Source organism: Daphnia carinata, chromosome 6, assembly GCF_022539665.2.
Source record: "Daphnia carinata strain CSIRO-1 chromosome 6, CSIRO_AGI_Dcar_HiC_V3, whole genome shotgun sequence".
Taxonomy (NCBI): Eukaryota; Metazoa; Arthropoda; class Branchiopoda; order Diplostraca; family Daphniidae; genus Daphnia; species Daphnia carinata.
This window is the reverse complement of record NC_081336.1, coordinates 7,533,676-7,554,364: the sequence shown is the minus strand read 5'-3', so window position 1 is coordinate 7,554,364 and position 20,689 is coordinate 7,533,676. Positions and strand designations below refer to the sequence as shown.

General features: G+C 42.9%; 9 protein-coding genes and 1 pseudogene across 9 annotated transcripts; 5 read left to right on the top strand and 5 right to left on the bottom strand.

Annotated features, from left to right (window-relative positions):
• Positions 1-304: 304 nt before the first annotated feature.
• On the top strand, positions 305-708 carry LOC130702205 (histone H2B.3). Its single transcript, XM_057523870.2, has one exon. The coding sequence runs from the start codon at positions 311-313 to the stop codon at positions 680-682; it is 372 nt and encodes a 123-aa protein (XP_057379853.1). The 5' UTR covers positions 305-310; the 3' UTR covers positions 683-708.
• A 624-nt stretch (positions 709-1,332) lies between these two features.
• Positions 1,333-1,653, bottom strand: LOC130702465 (histone H4). Its single transcript, XM_057524134.2, has one exon. It carries the CDS (start codon positions 1,651-1,653, stop codon positions 1,342-1,344), a length of 312 nt encoding a protein of 103 aa, XP_057380117.1. The 3' UTR covers positions 1,333-1,341.
• A 232-nt stretch (positions 1,654-1,885) lies between these two features.
• LOC130702195 (histone H3, embryonic-like) lies at positions 1,886-2,323 on the top strand (annotated as a pseudogene).
• Positions 2,324-3,128: 805 nt separating this feature from the next.
• Positions 3,129-3,445, bottom strand: LOC130702210 (histone H4). The gene has a single exon (XM_057523874.2). It carries the CDS (start codon positions 3,443-3,445, stop codon positions 3,134-3,136), a length of 312 nt encoding a protein of 103 aa, XP_057379857.1. The 3' UTR covers positions 3,129-3,133.
• A 289-nt stretch (positions 3,446-3,734) lies between these two features.
• LOC130702212 (histone H3) lies at positions 3,735-4,259 on the top strand. The gene has a single exon (XM_057523877.2). The coding sequence runs from the start codon at positions 3,741-3,743 to the stop codon at positions 4,149-4,151; it is 411 nt and encodes a 136-aa protein (XP_057379860.1). The 5' UTR covers positions 3,735-3,740; the 3' UTR covers positions 4,152-4,259.
• A 583-nt stretch (positions 4,260-4,842) lies between these two features.
• LOC130702187 (G patch domain-containing protein 4-like) lies at positions 4,843-6,235 on the bottom strand. Its single transcript, XM_057523855.2, has 3 exons — positions 6,035-6,235; positions 5,554-5,953; positions 4,843-5,478 (listed from the first exon to the last, which is right to left on the bottom strand). The coding sequence occupies exons 1-3, from the start codon at positions 6,093-6,095 to the stop codon at positions 4,902-4,904; spliced, it is 1,038 nt and encodes a 345-aa protein (XP_057379838.1). The 5' UTR covers positions 6,096-6,235; the 3' UTR covers positions 4,843-4,901.
• Positions 6,236-6,367: 132 nt separating this feature from the next.
• Positions 6,368-8,522, bottom strand: LOC130702177 (copine-8-like). The gene is made up of 6 exons (XM_057523844.2): positions 8,299-8,522; positions 7,546-8,233; positions 7,368-7,485; positions 7,070-7,294; positions 6,802-6,980; positions 6,368-6,718 (listed from the first exon to the last, which is right to left on the bottom strand). Exons 1-6 carry the CDS (start codon positions 8,367-8,369, stop codon positions 6,419-6,421), a joined length of 1,581 nt encoding a protein of 526 aa, XP_057379827.1. The 5' UTR covers positions 8,370-8,522; the 3' UTR covers positions 6,368-6,418.
• Positions 8,523-8,612: 90 nt separating this feature from the next.
• LOC130702179 (copine-8-like) lies at positions 8,613-11,485 on the bottom strand. Its single transcript, XM_057523845.2, has 6 exons — positions 11,304-11,485; positions 10,560-11,241; positions 10,378-10,501; positions 10,078-10,302; positions 9,833-10,011; positions 8,613-9,765 (listed from the first exon to the last, which is right to left on the bottom strand). The coding sequence occupies exons 1-6, from the start codon at positions 11,378-11,380 to the stop codon at positions 9,478-9,480; spliced, it is 1,575 nt and encodes a 524-aa protein (XP_057379828.1). The 5' UTR covers positions 11,381-11,485; the 3' UTR covers positions 8,613-9,477.
• A 687-nt stretch (positions 11,486-12,172) lies between these two features.
• On the top strand, positions 12,173-17,651 carry LOC130702161 (poly [ADP-ribose] polymerase tankyrase-2-like). Its single transcript, XM_057523819.2, has 8 exons — positions 12,173-12,707; positions 12,971-13,240; positions 13,316-14,529; positions 14,609-15,878; positions 15,949-16,199; positions 16,267-16,450; positions 16,515-16,780; positions 16,852-17,651. The coding sequence occupies exons 1-8, from the start codon at positions 12,509-12,511 to the stop codon at positions 16,918-16,920; spliced, it is 3,723 nt and encodes a 1,240-aa protein (XP_057379802.1). The 5' UTR covers positions 12,173-12,508; the 3' UTR covers positions 16,921-17,651.
• Positions 17,652-17,935: 284 nt separating this feature from the next.
• LOC130702175 (acetylcholine receptor subunit beta-like 2) lies at positions 17,936-20,458 on the top strand. The gene is made up of 10 exons (XM_057523839.2): positions 17,936-18,095; positions 18,161-18,309; positions 18,366-18,410; positions 18,474-18,583; positions 18,647-18,827; positions 18,881-19,055; positions 19,127-19,430; positions 19,512-19,673; positions 19,736-19,911; positions 19,981-20,458. The coding sequence occupies exons 1-10, from the start codon at positions 18,035-18,037 to the stop codon at positions 20,289-20,291; spliced, it is 1,674 nt and encodes a 557-aa protein (XP_057379822.1). The 5' UTR covers positions 17,936-18,034; the 3' UTR covers positions 20,292-20,458.
• Positions 20,459-20,689: the final 231 nt, after the last annotated feature.

Below are 20,689 nucleotides of genomic sequence, written 5' to 3'. Positions count from 1 at the left end.
CAACCGCAGATTATATACCCTAGTAGATGGGATGCAAAACTCGACCTAAACTTTGGTAGCCAATAGTAGTGCAGATAGATTTTCCCGCCACTGCTATCTTTGTACCAACATTGTAAGCATTTCATTGGTTGGTCGCCTAAGATACCCGCCGTATTGTTTGTCTGGAACATATGCCCCTTTCTTCTTGACCATCAAACCATGGAATTGGCTACTATCAGGAGAAAAAGGGGTGCACATTTCATATATAAAATTTCTCCTGCAATTTGTGAAGTTATCAGTTGTTTCTGAGTAATCCCATTCGAGTATCAAAATGCCACCAAAGGTTAGCGGAAAGGCAGCGAAGAAGGCCGGTAAGGCCCAGAAGAACATCGCCAAGGGAGACAAGAAGAAGAAGCGCAAGAGGAAGGAGAGCTACGCCATTTACATCTACAAAGTGTTGAAGCAGGTCCACCCCGACACTGGCATCTCCTCCAAAGCCATGACGATCATGAACAGCTTCGTCAACGACATTTTCGAGCGCATCGCCGGAGAATCTTCCCGTTTGGCCCACTACAACAAGCGTTCGACCATCACAAGTCGCGAAATTCAGACAGCTGTTCGTCTTCTGTTGCCCGGAGAGTTGGCTAAGCACGCTGTGTCTGAAGGAACAAAGGCTGTGACCAAGTACACCAGCACTAAGTAAATGGTACCCATTTCCGTAAACCAATCGGCCCTTTTCAGGGCCACCAGAAATCAAAGAATGAGAAATGTTGCTTCTTTCTACTCCTTTCAATTCATTGCCTACTCGATAAGCTTTAGCTTCTACTGGCATACGATCAGCTGTTTAACAACAAATATTGGATATAATCAGATGGAAAGTTTATGCGTTTCTACCAATGGCAACTTAGTTACAGAGAAGTATTGCAATTTCACTTGGTCAGCGCAAGTGTTGAACAAGGAAATATGGATTCAACCGCCAAAAATGTTCATAAAAAAACAAACATACAAATATTCAACTGAATTCCAAACTGATAAAAATTGCATATTGGCATTAGTTTAACGCAACATTATTTCCATTCTGCTGCCCTTCGACTATTGGATTGTACTTCTAAAGAAAGTTCTCAGCTTCAAATCAACAGAAGCTAGCAAGAAAAATTTTCTATTTCGAGATTCCAGATGTATACAAATGTCAAACGATTGTAGAAACACTGTTACAATTTTGTTGTACAAAGAGGAAAATACGTTCCGTGATAATACTAAAGTTGGAACATAAGATCAGCTGCCAACGAGTTCAGTTTCTTTTAATTTTGGTGGCCCTGAAAAGGGCCGGTTATATTTTGATTAGACCGAATCAAACGAGATTTAACCGCCAAAACCGTACAGAGTGCGGCCCTGGCGTTTAAGTGCGTAGACGACATCCATGGCAGTGACCGTCTTTCTCTTGGCGTGTTCCGTGTAGGTGACGGCATCACGGATGACGTTCTCAAGGAAAACCTTTAGAACACCACGAGTTTCCTCGTAGATCAAACCAGAGATACGCTTGACACCACCGCGGCGAGCAAGACGACGGATGGCGGGCTTCGTGATTCCCTGGATGTTATCACGCAAAACTTTGCGATGACGTTTGGCGCCTCCCTTGCCGAGTCCTTTACCTCCTTTGCCGCGACCAGTCATGGTGAATTCGTAATAGCTTCGAGAAAATCGATGAAGTCCCTTTATATACCCAATAGTGTAATCCCATTGGCTAGAGCCATGGGTTCCTCAACGGACACACCACCTCAGATGAACAAAAAAGATGTGTTTTTGGCCCCGCCCACTTTCCAAATATTCTGACCAATAGAAGGAAGTTTTTTTGTTCACTGCCGTTCTGAGCACTATATAAGCCGGACATGCCACTTTGTTTCACTACATCAAATCTTCATTCAATCGCAATGGCTCGTACCAAGCAGACCGCTCGCAAATCCACCGGTGGCAAGGCGCCCCGTAAACAGTTGGCCACCAAGGCTGCTCGTAAGAGTGCCCCGGCTACTGGTGGTGTCAAGAAACCCCATCGTTACCGCCCCGGTACCGTCGCTCTTCGTGAGATCCGTCGCTACCAGAAATCGACTGAGCTTCTGATCCGCAAGTTGCCGTTCCAGCGCCTGGTCAGAGAAATCGCCCAGGATTTTAAAACCGCCTTGCGTTTTTCCAGAGCTCTGCCGTGATGGCGCTCCAAGAGGCTAGTGAGGCTTACTTAGTGGGTCTTTTCGAGGACACCAACTTGTGTGCCATCCATGCCAAGAGGGTTACTATCATGCCAAAGGATATTCAGTTGGCTCGTCGTATCCGAGGAGAACGTGCTTAAACCTACCACTTAATCCACAAACGGCTCTTTTCAGAGCCACAAATATTCTCACTGAAAAGTCGTTAACACTTCAGTTCTAAAACCTTTAGTACCACTTGCTTTTTCTTCGTCCCTCTAGGTGGACTTGCGCTGAGCTAACAACATGACGCTGAAACAAAAAAATATCAAAACAGATGGAACACTAGGGAAGCTTGGCAAAGGTAGTGTCTTTTGAAAAAAAAAAAAACGAAATTTAATTTCTGTTCAATAACGTTTGGGTTTTCAAAATAATGAAAAGTACTTGTCTAATATATTTCAGTAGAGACTCGATCGTTCAAAACCCATGCCCTTTTCTCGTTTCTTTTCCCTACATGTTGGCTACCTTCAGGCAACTAGGAAGTTTCGATGCATCAACAAAATCTTTGTGGTCAGAAGATATACAGTTCCGCAGAATTGGTGTTCTACAACCCAAAAATGTCTCGTTACGGATATTTCAGATAAGTTGACAAAGAAGCATTATAGGGTTGAACGCCAGAAAAAAAATGAACCACAAAATGAAAATAAATCATTATTTGCACAGATTTGCAGTTCTACCTCCACCCCCCGATGCCGGCATTCTACAAGACAACAGAACAGAAATAACTAGCACTTACCTCTGATTTCACAGATAATTGTCTTATTTCCGTGTTATCTTTTTAGTTGAAAAACTCGTGGAAGTAATTTAATTCCCACTATAACTGTCGAACATTAGACAAGCAAGAGCATTCTTTTTTCCTTCAAGTAAATGGTGGCCCTGAAAAGGGCCGATTGATTTAGGCTGACCTGCGAAATTTAACCACCAAAACCGTACAGAGTGCGACCCTGTCGTTTCAAAGCGTAAACAACATCCATTGCCGTAACTGTCTTCCTCTTGGCGTGTTCAGTGTAGGTAACCGCGTCACGAATGACGTTTTCAAGAAAAACTTTAAGAACTCCACGAGTCTCTTCATAAATGAGTCCAGAAATACGCTTGACACCTCCACGACGTGCAAGGCGGCGAATGGCCGGCTTTGTAATACCCTGAATGTTGTCACGCAAAACTTTGCGATGGCGTTTAGCACCACCTTTTCCAAGTCCTTTGCCTCCTTTGCCACGACCAGTCATTTTAGAACCTTTCCAGAGTACGAGATAATACTGAATGCTGCATGCAAGAAATTGTGCCCGTTATATACCCTATGGCTCAATCATCATTGGCTAGCCTTTGCTCTTTTCAAAGAACGCTTGATCAACTTGGTTTTGCAACGAGGCTTTCTGTTCTGTACCCTTCCCTCTCTCCCTTCCTCCTTTTTTCGACCAATGGTGTGCAAGAACTTGTACCTCCCTGTATCCCCGCGCCTATATAGTTCAAGAATTTTTCAAATGCAGGATATTTATATTTCCATTTTCCCAGCAGAGAATCATGGCTCGTACCAAGCAGACTGCTCGCAAATCCACTGGTGGCAAGGCGCCTCGTAAACAGCTGGCCACCAAGGCTGCTCGTAAGAGTGCCCCGGCTACTGGTGGTGTCAAGAAACCCCATCGTTACCGCCCCGGTACCGTCGCTCTTCGTGAGATCCGTCGTTACCAAAAGTCAACAGAACTCCTGATCCGCAAGTTGCCGTTCCAGCGCCTGGTCAGAGAAATTGCCCAAGATTTCAAGACCGACTTGCGTTTCCAGAGCTCAGCTGTCATGGCGCTCCAGGAGGCAAGTGAGGCCTATTTGGTAGGTTTATTCGAAGACACCAACTTGTGCGCCATCCACGCCAAACGAGTCACCATCATGCCCAAGGACATCCAGCTTGCCCGCCGTATCCGTGGTGAACGTGCTTAATTGCATCTGTAAACAGTCGATATCCAAACGGCCCTTTTCAGGGCCATCAAATATGAATTGAAACGTGAATCTCAACTTTTGCAACTATTTATAGACTTCGCATTCTGTGCAAGCAAGTCAGGATTTCACCAAAGAGTATTTGAAATGGAATTTCCTGTTACAACTGTGAGGCTAGTTGATCAGTCCGTAGGTCCTGAAATAAATTTATCTTTGTACTGTTTTTGTTCCATTCATTATTGGTGTCTGTAAGACCTACGACTTAACAGTGTTGAACTTGCCAGTGCCACATGAGTAGATCGTCGTCGACTATTTACAAGGCGCTATAGTTCTTACGAATTATCCAGATATGCTATTGTCTTCTGTGAAATCGAACTACTAGTAAGATAAATATACCGGTAATCGCGCTACAAATTCTATTGCGAGCACCTCATACACCCAGTTTTCCTATCGCTGAAAGACCGGATCAAGTATTGCAAAAGACGACCTTAACCATGCGATTGGGACATCGACATAGTTGAAATAATCCCTTAAAGGATATTTTTCGTTTCCTATAACTGTTGCAACTTTTTAGCAACTGCCTGCTAAAATTGCTATTCTAAAAAATAAACAAAAACAATTCCGGTTAAATTTTTAATTACATGTTTGTCCACAAACTCTAATGTTGTTGTTGTATATCATTGTTTCGGGAAGGTTCGTTGATAACGTTTAATTTATCATTCCTAGGAAATTCATGTACATGGTCGTTAACTGTCAAACACTTTGAGAAGATTTTTTCTTTTTTTTCCTTTTAGGTTCTTCACCAATTTGTTCCACAGATTCTTCTAACAGGAGATGGTGTGATTCACTTTCATAGTTCTTGGATTTTTTCTTTTTCTTGGGGGGTTCTTGACTGATTTCTTCTATGGGTTCAGACAATAAGTTTTCATCATTGCCATTTCGATATTTGTCGGCCTTCTTCTTTTGTCTTTTCTCAGCTTTATTATGAACAAGGTCTTTTTCATGAACTGATATCAGAGCATTTTCACATATATCTGATTCACCCACTTCACATTCTGTTTCTTTCCTTGATTTCTTCTTCTTCTTGAGTTTGGTTAATTTTTCACACAGATTTATATTCTCAACACAGGATACAAGTGTACCACATTCACTAGGTGTCTGGTTCACATTTTCATCCTTGCTGCATTTTGCTGATTTTTTTTTTTTCTTCTTTGTTTCTGGTTGGTGAGGTATCTTGTTGTCATTGGCATTCATACTTGCTAGCAATGCAGCTTCTTGCATAGCTATTCTTGCTAGTTTTCCCCTAGCTGTGAGCCCATGTCTGGCACCTCTATAGAAAAAATTAAATTAAATAGCATTAGAGGTTATGCGTATAAAAGCAACCATATTTGTCTTTAATTTTTACTTATGTGCAGTTAATCCATTGCAAAGCTTGAAAAGCTCCTCATCACTCAACTTAAGGGAGTAGTCAGTTTCCTCTTTCAGCTCGACACTGTTTTCCTTGGACTCTATTATACCATTGTGTAATGTTCCAGTTTTATGGAAGACTCCATATGCTAAATCAGCCTGATTTACGTTTGAACTTCCTTTTTTTGTTTTGATTTTTCCTACAGTCTTCGTCTTTTCAACAATAGCTCCTTGGTCATCTGTGACTTTGATATCAAATGCTTGAGCAGCTTTGTTGAATGCATGATCCCACCACTGAAAGTCATTATAAGTCTTGTGGCCAATTCCAGACAGGTCAAATTTGGCAGATGGCTTGATAGCTTCTGTAATCCCATTTTCATTCAGTCCCAGTCCACTGCCTTACAAAAATATAAATAGTGAGCACAACAAAATTCAAATGATTAATGTCGCTAATTATCTTTTTAATTATCTACTAGTACCTTCAGACCATCCAAGCTTTTCCAACATTTTTCTGGCATTTTGCATCCCCTTCGACTCCATGATGAACTAACTGTGAATTTAAAATACTAATTAAAGCACCGGTATTTTACAAAGAGACCTTTGCCAGTATTACAGTGAGCACGTTGTTCGACAAACAGCCCGTCATTCACGTGGATGCTGCCATTGCAGACAACTGCTAACTGTCATAGGTATTGATGGTTGCACTAGTACTATAATAATCTTTGAAGTATACTTGGAAATTGGAAAAGAATACAAAAGGTAGTAGAAAACTTTTATCAATTATAATTGCAACAATACCCGATAAATTTCGTTCATTCAACAATTTAAATGCTTTTAATAAATTCATTTTTATTTAGTACATGTTAAATTAAGTGGCTTCCTTCCCCTTTCGGTGTTAACTTTTTATATTTCATGAAGGCTAAGAATTGGGTAGGCACTTCAGCAAGAAGAGCCCTAGCTAGTTCACGAGAAGCCCAAACCGAGTCAGCCCCATTTGAGAAATCACGAAACGCAACAAACTGCACAATGTCACGGCTGGCAAATTTGCCATTTAAATTCAATCTGCGATTGTCGCCATCTAATTCCATCATCGACGAAAAATCTGCATTTCCGATTCCGACAATGATGATGGAGATCGGTAAGTGGGACGCAACGATGATGGCCTGTAAAATTTCAAGCACAGAAAATAATTGTCAATAATTATTTATGTTTCACAACATTTATAATTATTAATTCACTTTTCTACCTCCTTAGTATCATGCATATCAGAAATGGCTCCATCCGTCAGAATAAGAAGAATGAAATAATGATCCCCATTAGGGTACGTAGAGGCAAAGCGTGTGACGTGGTTGATTACCGGAGCAAAGTTTGTGGGTCCATGCAACTGAACAACTGGCAGACAATTTCTATAAGCCTCGATTACGCCTATGCCATATTCGTTTTAAACGTTGAAAAAATAATAATTAAATAAATACTTCGTAAAAAATTGAAATAGTAAAACGAATCTAACTAACCTTCAACGCCCGTGCAATATGGATTTGAAGACATGTTGACGAAAAATTCATGAGACAAGGAACCATTGGGCGGTACTTTTGCTCCAAAACCTAGTACCGGAAGCTGTTTATCACTGTCATAATCTTGGATGATCGAGACGACGGACTGTAGCGCTTGCTCGTACGGTGTAGGAGATGGTCCCATGTAATGTAAAGATCCCACAGTGTTTGGACTGCCATTTGAAGCTGAATATATGTTACGGTTGTTTTCTTGATTACATGTACTATGACGGTATGCAAATTTAGAGAGCGAGTTTACCTGTAAAATCAATTGAGATTGTACAGTTCAATTGAGTGCCTCCCATGACGTAGTCGAGAAAAGAGTACGTTCGTTTGGGGACAGCCTCTTTCACGTAAAGTTTTCCGGAGATTTTACCCTGCGTCAATCATACCTTGTCTCAATCAAACTGCAAAGTTTGAAGTTTTTGCAGTTTTACCTTATTCATAAGATTAAATGTCTGTGGAGCATTACAAATACCATTTCTGGTAACGTCGATTTCCCCAAGTAGTTTATGGTTTCCATTCTTGTTGTAATTCCAGGACCGAAGTAAAAGCTTGACATCTTGGCCATTTTTAGCGCACAGCGCTCGCATCGGTACAGTAAATTTCGGCCATTGCGGATTGCAATTGTTCTTAATGAACGTCGTGCGATGGATTAAGGTGTCTTCTCTGAAAATTTCTAAAAACGGGTCTGGTTTGCTGAATAAACCGCTTTTCTTGAATCCCTCAGCACTGAAAATGAATTCAACCTCTTCTTTACGTGAGTCGCCGACTTCTTCAGCACGAATGCACAACTGTCCCTTGCTCTTGAAACTGGGATGGCGAAGTGCTGTTATAAAATTTACAGAAGAGACAATCTGACCCAGTGAACATTCAGCCTCTCCTAGGAAATCATGATCATCCAACACAGGACTGGAACCATCCATGTCATAGATTTTAAATTTTAGCTTCTGTTGTTCTTCAAAGCGATAGCCGATAATAATCTTGGTAGCAAATTCTGGATTGCAGTTATTCTTTATGACTTCGGTTCTACCGTGTTCTTGCCATGTTGAGTTATTTTGGGGCTGGATGTAAACAAGACAAATGGGGTCTGACTTGGAGAGAACATCTTTGTTTAGCAAAGACCTACATGAACATAAAAGTATCAATAATAGCAGATTCAGGCAGCATAAAAATAACAGATATATTACTTAGCTGAGATGGTCAACTCGATTTCCACTACGAGATCCTGAGACGATGTATGGGCAAAGTTTGGCAGCATGTTTTTTACTCGACACACAAGTATCGATTTTTAGGCAGCAGTACTCGATACAGGTGGTTGACAAACCGTTGCACTAGCTTTTCGAAATTCTTAAACGGGGATTTACACTCTTCGTTTTTCTTCACAAGAATACACAGTGCACGAACAAATCAAAACCCCTGAAAAAAAAGAACTGAGGAACGTAGTTAACAGATTTTTCAGCCGTAACATTCGGTTTTGCACAGACAAGGTGCTTCGAACGAAAAATGTATTATAGCTGTATTTAATAGCGAATATGCAAGAAAAATAAACCAATTCACTTCAAGGCGTGAGCGCATGAACGAGAAATACAAAAGCACTAGCTTTTCACTGAACTGACGTCTAGCTAACGGAACAACGTACAAATCGACCTGTTCTACTTTCCCACACAAGGCCGATTATGTCTGTGACGTCATTGACTCTAAATGTGTTCCGACGCAAGTCGAGATGTGGTTCTTTTTGTCGGATTTCCTTTTTACGATGCGGCATTCGTTTCCGGGCTGTAGGGTAAAATTAAAGCTGAAATAGGATTTTTTAGTTTAATTCTAATTATACGCTTGACGGATTTTTTTGCTTTTTACGATTCAAGAAAGAATGAAACAAGAAAAAACAAACGTGCGCATTCCAATTATACAGAATAAGCCCATATTTGATTAGTAGTTCAGACTATTGTTACACGTACTTTGTTTAACTTATTAGAGCACTTTGTTTTAACTATTTCTAACGACTGGGAAAGACAATCTAATTTAGGGTTCTCAACCTAACAATCGATACCGCGACAGATGTTACAGCTGTGTCCCTATTCTCCGTTTAATGTCAGTTGCTAGCCATGATACATTACAAATGGGGGAGTTCAATTATGTCAAATTACAGATACGAGAAAGCCATGCGACTAAAGCCTATATTTCGTTACGCAGGTACCGTCATAAAATTGTAGTTTGTTATATGTATGTATTCGCATAATTGAATTCAACTGGATAAGTGCCGAGAGTGAAGAACCCCAACGAACCACGAAGAAGAAATGAAGCAAAAAAATAAATCCCGGGTAAGCTAAAAGTGTAACTTGCGGGTCTGTTATTGGAAGCTAATATTAGAATGGCGTTTTCGGTGTCAGTTTTTTTAGTTTCATGAAAGCGACTAGTTGGTTTGGAACTTCCGCAAGCAATGCGCTAGCTAACTCTACAGAGGCGCGGTTTGGATCTGCTTGATGTAAGAAATCGCGAAACGATACAAACTGAACTATGTCGCGAACGGCAGAATGCCCGTTAGCCGTTAAATGGCCGTTGTCGCTGTCAAGTTCTTTCATAGATGAAAAATCGGCAGGACCAATTCCAACGATTATGATAGACATAGGCAAATGTGATGCCGATATAATTGCCTTGGAAAATAAACTTACATTTTAGTAAAGGCGTCGGCTGGAGGTTACAGCTCAAAATCCCACTTACCTGCTTTGTCTCTGGAAAATCGCAGATCTCTCCATCAGTAAGAATGAGGAGAATGAAATACTGGTCGCCATTAGAGTGGGCTGCGGCAAAACGCGCGACGTGGTTAATCACCGGAGCAAAATTGGTTGGCCCGTACAGCTGAATCAAAGGCAAACATCGTCGATAAGCATCTATCACTCCTGAAAAAAATCATTATGAATTACGAAAATGTAAGAAAGGTAAAGTTGCTAATTTAGGGATCATACCACCGACTCCAAAGCAGTGTGGGTTTGCAGTCATATTGACAAAAAATTCATGAGATAAATTTCCGTTTGGAGGCACCTTGGCACCGAATCCCAAAACTGGAAAATGCTTATCACTATCATAGTCCTGAATGATTGTGACGACAGACAACAACGCTTGTTCATAGAGTGTGGGTGTCGGACCCATGTAATGCAGGGAGGTGGGCATGCTAGGAGTTCCATTCGAAGCTTTCGTCGCAATATAAGAAATGTAGAAACACCAATTAGTAACGGACAGGCAAGTAAACTATTGAACGGGATTACCAGTGAAATCGATGGCTATGGTGCAATTAATTTGGGTACCTCCAGTGACGTAATCCAAGAAAGAGTGGGTTTTCGTTACCTTAGACTCATGTAAAGACAGTTTTCCTACGCTTTTTCCCGTTTTCTGTCAAACAAAACAGTTGCTAATAATAATTTTTACAAACACATGATTATCCATTTACCTTATCGTTCAGAGAGAAAGTTTTGGGTGCACTTAGAATTTCTTGTGTAGTAACTTGAACTTCCCCCATTAGTTTGTGGCTTCCATCTCCGTTCCAATTCCAGCATTGAAGCAATAGGGAAACGCTATTTTCGTCTTTCGTACGTAGGAATCGCATAGGTAGAACGAACCTTGGCCATTCTGGGTTGCAGTTATCTTTAATGAATGGCGTGCGATGCACTAAAGTGCTCTCTTTGTAAATGGCTAAGAAAGGGTCAGGTTTGCTGAGGAGACCGCTCTTTTTGAAACCCTGTGCGCTAAACAATAATTCAACGTCTTCTTTGATTGACCCAATTTCTTCGGCTTTAATGCACAATTGGCCCGTGTTTTTGTTTTTCGAATGATTAAGTGCTGTAACAAAGTTTCGTGCAGAAACAATTTCACCAAGGGAGCACTCAGCTTCTCCCAAGAAATCATGCTTATCCAGGGCTGTGCTTTTACTATCAATATCATAAATTTTGAACTTCAGTTTCTGTAGTTCTTCAAAACGGTAGCCAATCACAATTTTGGTGGTGTACTCTGGATTCAGTGTGTTGCAGATTTGCTCTGTTCTGCCATGTTCTACCCAGGAATGATCCAAGTGACGAACATAAACCACACATATGGGGTCAGACTTAGAAAGGACATCTTTATTCACCAAATTCCTGTTGATTCAAATCATATTTTGGTATGGTGTAAGACAACAATCAGTAGTTCAATTATTTACTTGGCCGAAATTGTGAGCTCCACATCATTCTTCATATCCTGGCTAGCCGTCCCTGGGACAAAGTTCTGGTGAGCCATTTTGCTTCATAGGTCTGTGTTACACTATTAGGTAAAAACAATTAGGTAGAGTATAGTTAATGGGAACTGAAGTGCTTGTTATCTCTGCTAGCAAGCTGAGCTAGCTGGTTTGATAAGAATGTGAAGTGTATTGAACGAGAAAAAATATGATGACTCATCAAGTAACTTATATATCCTTTGCTTACTGATAATGTTGGTGGAATCTATTGCACCGAAATCTTTCGTTGCAATAAGAGCTTTTTTCACTATTGCACCGAAATTTTTCGTTGCACTAAGTGGCCTTATTCGCTATTGCAACGAAAGATTTCCTTGCACTTACAAGTTGTTTCTACATTCTACCCTATCATAACTAAAAATTAACACCTCTATTACTAAGAACTATATTAATTAATTGTTTACTTCTTAAAGTTATTAAATTTTAATAATAAAGACGTATTCGTATTGCTGTGTGTATTGCAATGTGTATTGTGTGTATTGCAATACGGACAATCGTTACAATACGTACACTCCACCGATAATGCTTGCCTAGGCAGTGTGCATAAGTGTAATCATTTTAGCAACCCTAAAGCTAATTTGGCATTTAATGCATTAAGTGGTGAGGTATTGTTACTACTTTTCAACTTTAAAGTAACCTATTGAATTATGAAACACGTACTTCGTTTTCAAGCCATTTCTGATAAAGTAGGCTACTACCTGTTTATCGTTGAAAGATTACTTCCCGCTCTCGTGATTTCCACATTTATTTATTTATTTGTCAATAGTTCGAAACGTCATCGTCAGATGGCTGCGATAATTTTTGTCGACGATGCCGATGTCGTCATTTTTAGAGGTTGTGCATTATGTTGTGCATTGTAATTTGTAAATACTTTAATTCAACGATCGCATCTACTGTAAATATTTAGGGATTTATAAAAATACTTGTGCCAAGTTTTAAATATTTTAACAGCGTTAAGAAATTTTTACTGCAACTGTTAAAGTGACAGCCTAATCTGCCAGCTGCCCTGAGGGCATAGCTAGTAACCATATTTTTGGTAAACCAGCTGTAACCAACCAGTGGTAACAACGGGACGTTCTAAGACTCGGATTTTGGTGCTTTCCAAGAAAAGTTTGGGGAAAACTAGTGTGAAAATGGCGACGAGAAGGTCTACCTCCTCGATAAACACCGCCATAGATTTACTTGCAGCCAGTCCTTGTGATCCCCTTCGTGAACTATTTGAAGCTTGTCGAAACGGCGAGGTTTCTAAAGTCAAAAAGTTGGTAACTACACAAAATGTTAACGCCCGTGATACAGCTGGAAGAAAGTCGTCTCCTCTCCACTTCGCCGCAGGTGAATTACTGTGGGATCTAACTTTCAACTCTCTATCTCTCAAGCTTTCATTTTCACAACCTGATCTGCCCCTAAATTTCTTGGTTTCATAGAATTGAGTTGTTAGTTTCTTTTAGTTTATACTGGTTTTTCATTCTATGCCTTATAACTTCCTTTTCACTTTTGAAGTGCTGTGTGATAGCATTGTTTGTTGTGACACGCAGCAGAACGCTATATTTGCTTTCACACAAAATTGATTTCGGTTTCATGGTTTCAATTTACAGGTTTTGGTAGAAGAGATGTGGTGGAACATTTAATTGCCACCGGAGCCAATGTACATGCCAGAGATGATGGAGGCTTGATTCCCCTTCACAATGCCTGCTCTTTTGGCCACGCTGAAGTTGTTCAACTTCTACTGAGTGCAGGCGCAGACCCAAACGCCAGAGACAATTGGAGTTACACACCCCTACACGAGGCTGCAATCAAGGGGAAAATTGATGTGTGCATTGTTCTTCTGCAGCACGGTGCTGATCACACTGTTCGCAATGCTGAAGGTAATGATAAAGAGCTTTTAAACACCTATCAGTTCGTGGGCTATCTTTATTTATATGTTTTGTTTGTTTGAATAGGAAAAATTCCACTTGATGTAGCTGATGCCACAACACGACCTGTATTAACTGGCGACTATCGCAAAGAGGAACTTTTAGAAGCAGCTCGCAGCGGAAACGAAGACAAAATCCTTTCACTCTTGACGCCTTTGAATGTTAACTGCCATGCCAGTGACGGTCGCAAATCCACTCCATTACACTTGGCCGCTGGTTATAACCGAACACAAATCGTTCAGCGGCTGTTGCAGCACGGTGCCGACGTCCAGGCCAAAGACAAGGGTGGTTTAGTTCCATTACACAACGCCTGTTCGTACGGGCATCACGAAGTGACGGAGCTACTCGTACGTGCCGGTGCCAACGTTAACGCCACGGATCTGTGGCAGTTCACCCCCCTGCACGAAGCGGCCTCAAAGGGCCGTCGTGAAGTTTGTTCATTGCTTCTGGCCCACGGTGCCGACCCGACGTTATTGAACTGCCACGCCAAATCCGCCCTGGACGTCGCTCCGTCTCGGGAACTGCAAGATCTGCTCTCTTACGAGTTCAAAGGGCATAGCTTATTGGAAGCGGCTCGCCAGGCAGATCCCACTCGCCTCAAGAAATTCCTTTCAGTGGATGTGATCGGCTTTAAGCACCCTTACACAGGAGACACTGCCCTGCATTGTGCCGTCGCAACCACCGGAGTCAAAAGGAAGCATGTCATAGAGATCCTGCTGAAGAAAGGAGCCGCTCCCAACGAGAAGAACAAAGAGCTCCACGCGCCGCTACACATAGCAGCTGACAAGGAACACCTGGACGTTTTGGAGGCTCTATTACGTCACGGGGCCAAAGTCAACGTGCTTGACGGCCTTGGTCAGACGGCCTTACATCGCTGTAGTCGAGAAGGTCAGGTAGCCGTGTGCCGACTGCTACTGTCTTACGGCGCCGATCCCACGGTCGTCTCTCTTCAGGGTTACACTGCCGCTCAGGTCGCCACCGAATCTGTACAGAAGCTGTTTGCCGAAGAGCCAACTTTCAATGTCGCTCCTCCACCTGCCGATCTCGAATACCAGTTGCTGGAAGCAGCCAAAGCGGGCGATTTGGACAATGTTCGGCGCATCTTGGGCGTCAATCCATCGCCGCAGCTAGTCAACTGCCGCGACCTAGATGGGCGCCATTCCACTCCGCTTCACTTCGCGGCCGGTTACAACCGCCTCGCGGTCGTCGAGTTTCTCCTCCAGCACGGAGCCGACGTCCAGGTGAGAGCGTAACATTGATTCCCATACGGCGTGAGGATATGTTTAATGTAATTACTTTGTTTTTGGTTTCTTATTTCAGGCCAAGGATAAAGGTGGTCTGGTTCCGCTTCACAATGCGTGCTCATACGGGCATTACGAAGTAACCGAGTTGTTGGTACGTGCGGGGGCCAGTGTCAACGTCTCTGATTTGTGGAAGTTTACCCCGTTACACGAAGCGGCCGCCAAGGGCAAATACGACATCGTCAAATTGTTATTGAAGCACGGCGCCGATGCGACCAAGAAAAACCGTGACGGTCACACGCCACTGGACCTTGTACGTGACGGCGATCAAGATATTGCCGACCTTCTACGTGGCGATGCGGCGTTGCTCGACGCGGCCAAGAAAGGTCACCTAGCCCGCGTTCATAAACTTGTCACGAGTCAAAACATCAACTGCCGCGACTCGCAGGGCCGCAATTCAACTCCGCTCCACCTGGCGGCCGGCTACAACAATCTGGACGTTGCTGAATACTTGCTGGAACACGGCGCCGACGTCAATGCCCAAGACAAAGGTGGACTCATTCCGCTACACAATGCCTCTTCCTACGGCCATTTGGACGTGGCCGCCCTTCTCATCCGTTTCAACACGGAAGTGAACGCGACGGATCGCTGGGGTTTCACGCCTCTACACGAAGCGGCGCAGAAGGGCCGGACGCAGCTCTGCGCCTTGCTCCTAGCTCATGGAGCCGACCCACACATGAAAAATCAGGAAGGACAAACGCCACTGGATTTATCGACGGCCGAGGACGTCAAGTGTTTATTGCAAGATGCTATGACCCAGCACCTTCCTCCCACAGCTAGCTCGTTGCCCGTTTCGCCCGTCTTCAATCCGTCACCTCGTGGATCGTCCATCGCCACCGGCTGCTCGTCTGGAAGCAGCGGCAACACTGCCACCACCTCTACCAGTCCGCCAACCAGTTCAGATACCCTAGTCCTGCCTTCCGGAAATGCGGTCGTTATAGCACCTCCGTGTCCGTCGCCTGGCCTAGCCCCTTTACCTCTGCTAATGTTGGGTCCGGATTCGCCCAGCTTGGCTGCCGCCTCATCTACCTCTGTGCCTGTTTCATCCAGCGGAGCTCAGATCGGCGATGGCTGCTCTGACAGTGACGTTCCCGAACAGCTTCAGTCCACAACGAGCACCGCGTCTGCCTCCACCATCGTCTCGTTCCTGTCCAGCCTTGGACTTGAACACTTGCGAGAAATTTTCGAACGCGAACAAGTGACGATCGATATTCTACTCGAAATGGGTCACGAGGAGCTCAAACAAATTGGAGTTCACGCCTACGGGCACAGACACAGACTCCTCAAAGGTATTTTTAAATTTTACTCGAGTGATTTGGATTGAATGATATTAAATCTGTTAAAAATCTTGAACGTTAGGTGTGGAAAAGTTCTACAGCCACTTGGCCGTTTCGGCCTCGAATCCCGGCAGCGGTTGGAATTCGGCTGGATTAGGACCGACACCTGGGAGCTCGTCCTCGTCGTCCCAGACGACGGGCACGATGCTGATTGATTTAAGCCCAGAAGATCAGGAATATCTAACGGTTGAGGAGGAACTTCAAAGCACCATACGCGAACACAAGGACAACGGCCATGCTGGCGGAGTTTTCTCTCGCTACAACGTTTTGAAGGTTTGAATTTAATTGTGCTATTCGTTGCAATTGAATCTTACAATTCTCATTTTGGATGTTGGTTTAGATCCAAAAAGTTCGCAATCGAAGATTGTGGGAACGATATTGCCACCGTCGTCGCGAGGTAGCTGATGAGAACGGTGGGCAAAGCAACGAACGACTTCTCTTCCACGGATCTCCATTTGTTCACGCTATCGTGCAAAAGGGATTCGACGAACGACACGCTTATATTGGAGGAATGTTTGGAGCAGGTCAGCTGAGTCTTAACCGTATTCCCCCTGGCCAGGTTTTGAATGTACCATTCGTTTTTTCTAGGTATCTATTTTGCTGAGAATTCGTCGAAAAGCAATCAGTACGTCTACGGAATCGGCGGTGGGACCGGGTGTCCGTCACACAAGGATCGGTCTTGCTATTCGTGTCATCGCCAGTTGCTCCTCTGCCGAGTTACCATTGGCAAATCCTTTTTGCAGTTTAGTGCCATGCGTATGGCTCACGCTCCTCCGGGTCATCATTCGATTGTCGGCCGGCCTAGCACTGGAGGCCTTACTTATCCGGAATACGTTGTTTATCGAGGCGAGCAGGTGATTTCCTACTTCCTGTTTGGTTATCACTGAGATTTTATAATCCGTGTTTTTCTTACACGATTTTGTAGGCTTATCCGGAATACTTAATATCATACCAGATAGTCCGTCCGCCGGAAGAGCTCACTGATAAAAATTAATTAACCCGAAAAGCTTTTGCTGACCGTTTCATTTAATTAATTATATTTTGCAAAATTTTTTTTCACACTTAATCTTTCCCCATTTTCAGAAAAGAAAACGTTCTATATCGACCAAAACTTTAGTGTACATTTATCGATCTTTTATTAAAACCGGGTTGGGAAAAAAAGAAAAAAAAATACTTTGCTGTGATATTGTGTAACAATGGCGACTTCATTTTTCCCTGCCGTTTTGCTTGTTTATGTGGGAAGGGCTCTTTCTGTAGACTTCTTCTGTTTTGGCTATATCCAATGCTTTTATTTTCACCCCACGCGTGTGAGTGCAACAAGCAAACAAAATAATATTTAGAAAAAAAATAACATTAGTAGCAAATGTGAAATTGAGCAAAGTTGAAAACAAAAAATGTAATAACCAAATTTTTGAAGCACCATTGTTTCTGTTTGACATTGCTGTTGTATTTGAATCTCTTTGATTGGAGTTTGAAGGGCGCGATATTGCTTGATGTATGTGTCGAACTTTGATCACATTTCTTTTATCTGTTCCACTCATTTTTCTTCCGTTTGACTGAAGTTTCTTTTCGCGCTATTGTTTTCCCATATATGTCTTTTTTTCTCACGATGTTTGCCTCTTGTGCGAGTGAAGCAAAGGTTTTTCTTTTTATTATTATTCATATTATTATTCGGTTGGGCTTCTAGGTTGGATCGATCAATAAACCCATGTGGAATCCTCTCTAGCTAACTTTGCTATTGCGCTAGTTTTCTTTTTTCTTCTTTTTTTTTTTCGTATCCAACGGGAATGAGAAGGTACAATACGAACGAAAAACCTTCATCCGCAGCGAAAACATTGGAAGGATGCTGACTGTTATTGATTGAAGTCCTGTCTGGAAGGATCGACGAAAAGAATGGTTGGACGGTGCTGCTCTCTGGCCAGTCACTAGGGGAAACAGATGAACCACCATCGAATCTCGCAGCAACGCAGACTCCGACATCCAGCTGCGCGATCAGTCGACGAGGACGTAAGCTCACCTTCTGTTACACTTGTACTTTACCATTAGTGTTTGCCATTAGTACAGTACGGTTGGTAGTTGAAGCGAATTGCGAAAACAAACGAAGAAAAATGCAATTCCATCGCCTTCTGCTTCGCTTTTTTGTGTGTTTCGCCTCTTTCCATCTTTCCGGTAAGATATCTCACAGCGATTTCATTTGGTTATCTTTAGATGAAATTTGTTTCTTGTGTTCAAAGTGGGGACTCTCGGCTTCGCCAACATGTACGCCAAACGTCTCTACGATGATTTGCTCAGTAATTACAACCGACTCATCAGACCAGTTAACAACAGTACGGACAAGCTGACAGTGTGGTTAAATCTTAAACTATCACAGCTGATTGAAGTGGTAATAACAATAACAAATTTGAATCCTTTGAATCATCAAATCTTGTCTTTTTGTAGAGTCTAAGAAATCAGGTCATGACCACTTCAATGTGGCTGGAACAGGTAAACGTAGAAAATGCTAAGAAAATCGATTAAAGTTACTCACTTTACATTGGATACGCGCAGAAATGGACAGACTATCGTCTGGTGTGGGATCCAGCCGACTACGAAGATGTGGAAATGCTGTACGTACCAGCTGAAAACATCTGGTTGCCCGACATTGTCTTGTACAACAAGTGAGTCGTTCACCTTTCCTGTCCTCACAACATATTGACGTTATCTCAAATTCTATAAACTAGTGCCGACGGTAACTACGAGGTTACCCTGCTGACCAAAGCAACTGTCCATCACACGGGCGTGGTCAATTGGAATCCGCCGGCCATCTACAAGTCCAGTTGCGAGATGGACGTCGAATGGTTCCCCTTCGACAAACAAAGTTGCCTCATGAAGTTCGGATCGTGGACCTACGACGGTCACGAGGTAATGTCCTGGATTCCTGTTTAAGAACTATCAATTAACCATTCTATATTTAGGTTGACCTGATGCACATGATGCAAGAAGGAGATAGTGGAATCGACGTCGTCTCGGCCAATATCGTTACTGGTATCAATTTAACAGAATTTTACCCATCAGTTGAATGGGACATTCTCGATGTTCCAGCCAGGAAGAATGAAGAAAGATATCCTTGCTGCGAAGAACCTTACCCAGGCAAGTAGTTCAAATGCCTGGAAACAGAAGAAACGTTTAATGATTGTAATTTTGTAATCACTATCATTTAGATATCACTTTCAACGTGACGATGCGTCGGAAAACGCTGTTTTACACCGTCAACCTGATCATTCCCTGCGTTGGCATTACGTTTTTGACGATTTTGGTGTTTTACCTGCCGTCGGATTCCGGTGAAAAAGTGACGCTCTGCATTTCCATCCTCGTGTCACTGACCGTGTTCTTCCTGCTACTGGCCGAGATCATCCCGCCGACTTCGCTGGCCGTCCCTTTACTTGGCAAATATCTACTCTTCACCATGATCCTGGTGACGGTTTCGATTATCGTCACCGTCTGCGTCCTCAACGTTCATTTCCGGTATGTTTTCACAACCCAAGTTGAAACATCAAAAGCTGTCTGCTATCGATTTTCTTTCTCTTTCCTGGGCGGGGTTTCCAGGTCGCCTGCTACGCATCACATGTCACCCTGGGTCAAGAAAGTATTTACAGTCATCATGCCACGACTGTTGCTCATGAGTCGACCCATTTACCTTTGCCAGGGAAGTTGTGGTGATGAAAGAAAGAAGAAGAATCAATTCTACAACGGTATCGACTTCGGCAGGTACACGTCAATTGGCTTATTTTCAATTGCTTCAATCGTTTAGTGTCGTCTGCTAAAAACAGGAACGATTCGACACCGTACATTTACGCTCATACTTATCGTAAGAATCCTTCATGCCCGTCGGAGATCCCTGGAGAAACTATTCCAACTAACGATATCACGGCAACGTTTGAACTTCGTTCCTCCACCTATGGCAGTTACGCTTCAAGCAATCAACCCAGGCAACCGATATATCACAGTAGGAATCGAGTTTTTTTTTTTCATTCTCTGCTTTAAAAACGTGAATTGGATTTCTGGTGTGTTGCAGATTTCGGGCCGTTAACTTACGGCGATGACGATCTACTGCCGCCGGATGTCAGCTGCGCTCTGCGGAGCATCCAGTTCATTGCCAAACACACGAAAGACACGGACAGGGAGATCGAAGTCATCGAGGACTGGAAATTCGTGGCCATGGTGCTGGACCGTTTCTTCCTGTGGATCTTCATCGTCGCCTGTTTCGTCGGCACGGCGGCCATCATTCTGGAGGCGCCGTCGCTCTACGACCAGACGGTTCCTTTGGATCAGCTCTCGCACGCTTACTTCCCCATAGCGCCGACGGCAACTAAATTGTCAATTTGAAAAAATGCAGCATACATTTTTATTCTTTCGATCTTCTTGCCAGGCAATCCAAAACTCAGTTGATCCAGCGTTTTCTTCTGTTATGTACACACCCCATTTTTACTTCGTATACATCGACTTTTTATTTCTTTTCGGTTGATCTTTTTGTTGTTCAATGGCGTTCTTTTTGTCCTTCAACGGTAAAAGACATCCAACCTTTCTGTTCGTTCCAGCCAATCGTTTCTTTTTCCTGGTAAAAAGAACAAATCCAATCTGCCGCCTCGGTTCTATTCACGATACATCCTTCCTTTTTATTATTTTTTTTTTCTTGAAATTTCTGTTTTTTCCCTCTTCTCGATTTTTTTGTTGTTTCTTAACTTTCTATTGTTGTTCAATCGCTTTTTTCGCCTGGAGAAATA

Excerpts from the sequence above, each read along its gene's own strand:
- LOC130702175 (XM_057523839.2), top strand. The coding sequence starts at position 18,035 with ATGCAATTCCATCGCCTTCTGCTTCGCTTTTTTGTGTGTTTCGCCTCT. Across the intron at positions 18,310-18,365 it reads TATCACAGCTGATTGAAGTG|AGTCTAAGAAATCAGGTCAT; the intron begins GTAATAACAATA and ends GTCTTTTTGTAG. Across the intron at positions 18,584-18,646 it reads GACATTGTCTTGTACAACAA|TGCCGACGGTAACTACGAGG; the intron begins GTGAGTCGTTCA and ends TCTATAAACTAG.
- LOC130702161 (XM_057523819.2), top strand. The coding sequence starts at position 12,509 with ATGGCGACGAGAAGGTCTACCTCCTCGATAAACACCGCCATAGATTTA. Across the intron at positions 12,708-12,970 it reads TCCTCTCCACTTCGCCGCAG|GTTTTGGTAGAAGAGATGTG; the intron begins GTGAATTACTGT and ends TTCAATTTACAG. Across the intron at positions 13,241-13,315 it reads CACTGTTCGCAATGCTGAAG|GAAAAATTCCACTTGATGTA; the intron begins GTAATGATAAAG and ends TTGTTTGAATAG.
- LOC130702212 (XM_057523877.2), top strand. The coding sequence starts at position 3,741 with ATGGCTCGTACCAAGCAGACTGCTCGCAAATCCACTGGTGGCAAGGCG.
- LOC130702187 (XM_057523855.2), bottom strand. The coding sequence starts at position 6,095 with ATGGAGTCGAAGGGGATGCAAAATGCCAGAAAAATGTTGGAAAAGCTT. Across the intron at positions 5,954-6,034 it reads AAAGCTTGGATGGTCTGAAG|GCAGTGGACTGGGACTGAAT; the intron begins GTACTAGTAGAT and ends TATTTTTGTAAG. Across the intron at positions 5,479-5,553 it reads AATGGATTAACTGCACATAA|AGGTGCCAGACATGGGCTCA; the intron begins GTAAAAATTAAA and ends TTTTTTCTATAG.
- LOC130702179 (XM_057523845.2), bottom strand. The coding sequence starts at position 11,380 with ATGGCTCACCAGAACTTTGTCCCAGGGACGGCTAGCCAGGATATGAAG. Across the intron at positions 11,242-11,303 it reads GAGCTCACAATTTCGGCCAA|GAATTTGGTGAATAAAGATG; the intron begins GTAAATAATTGA and ends TTGAATCAACAG. Across the intron at positions 10,502-10,559 it reads CTTTCTCTCTGAACGATAAG|AAAACGGGAAAAAGCGTAGG; the intron begins GTAAATGGATAA and ends TTTGTTTGACAG.
- LOC130702177 (XM_057523844.2), bottom strand. The coding sequence starts at position 8,369 with ATGCTGCCAAACTTTGCCCATACATCGTCTCAGGATCTCGTAGTGGAA. Across the intron at positions 8,234-8,298 it reads GAGTTGACCATCTCAGCTAA|GTCTTTGCTAAACAAAGATG; the intron begins GTAATATATCTG and ends ATGTTCATGTAG. Across the intron at positions 6,981-7,069 it reads ATATTGCACGGGCGTTGAAG|GCGTAATCGAGGCTTATAGA; the intron begins GTTAGTTAGATT and ends AATATGGCATAG.
- LOC130702465 (XM_057524134.2), bottom strand. The coding sequence starts at position 1,653 with ATGACTGGTCGCGGCAAAGGAGGTAAAGGACTCGGCAAGGGAGGCGCC.
- LOC130702210 (XM_057523874.2), bottom strand. The coding sequence starts at position 3,445 with ATGACTGGTCGTGGCAAAGGAGGCAAAGGACTTGGAAAAGGTGGTGCT.
- LOC130702205 (XM_057523870.2), top strand. The coding sequence starts at position 311 with ATGCCACCAAAGGTTAGCGGAAAGGCAGCGAAGAAGGCCGGTAAGGCC.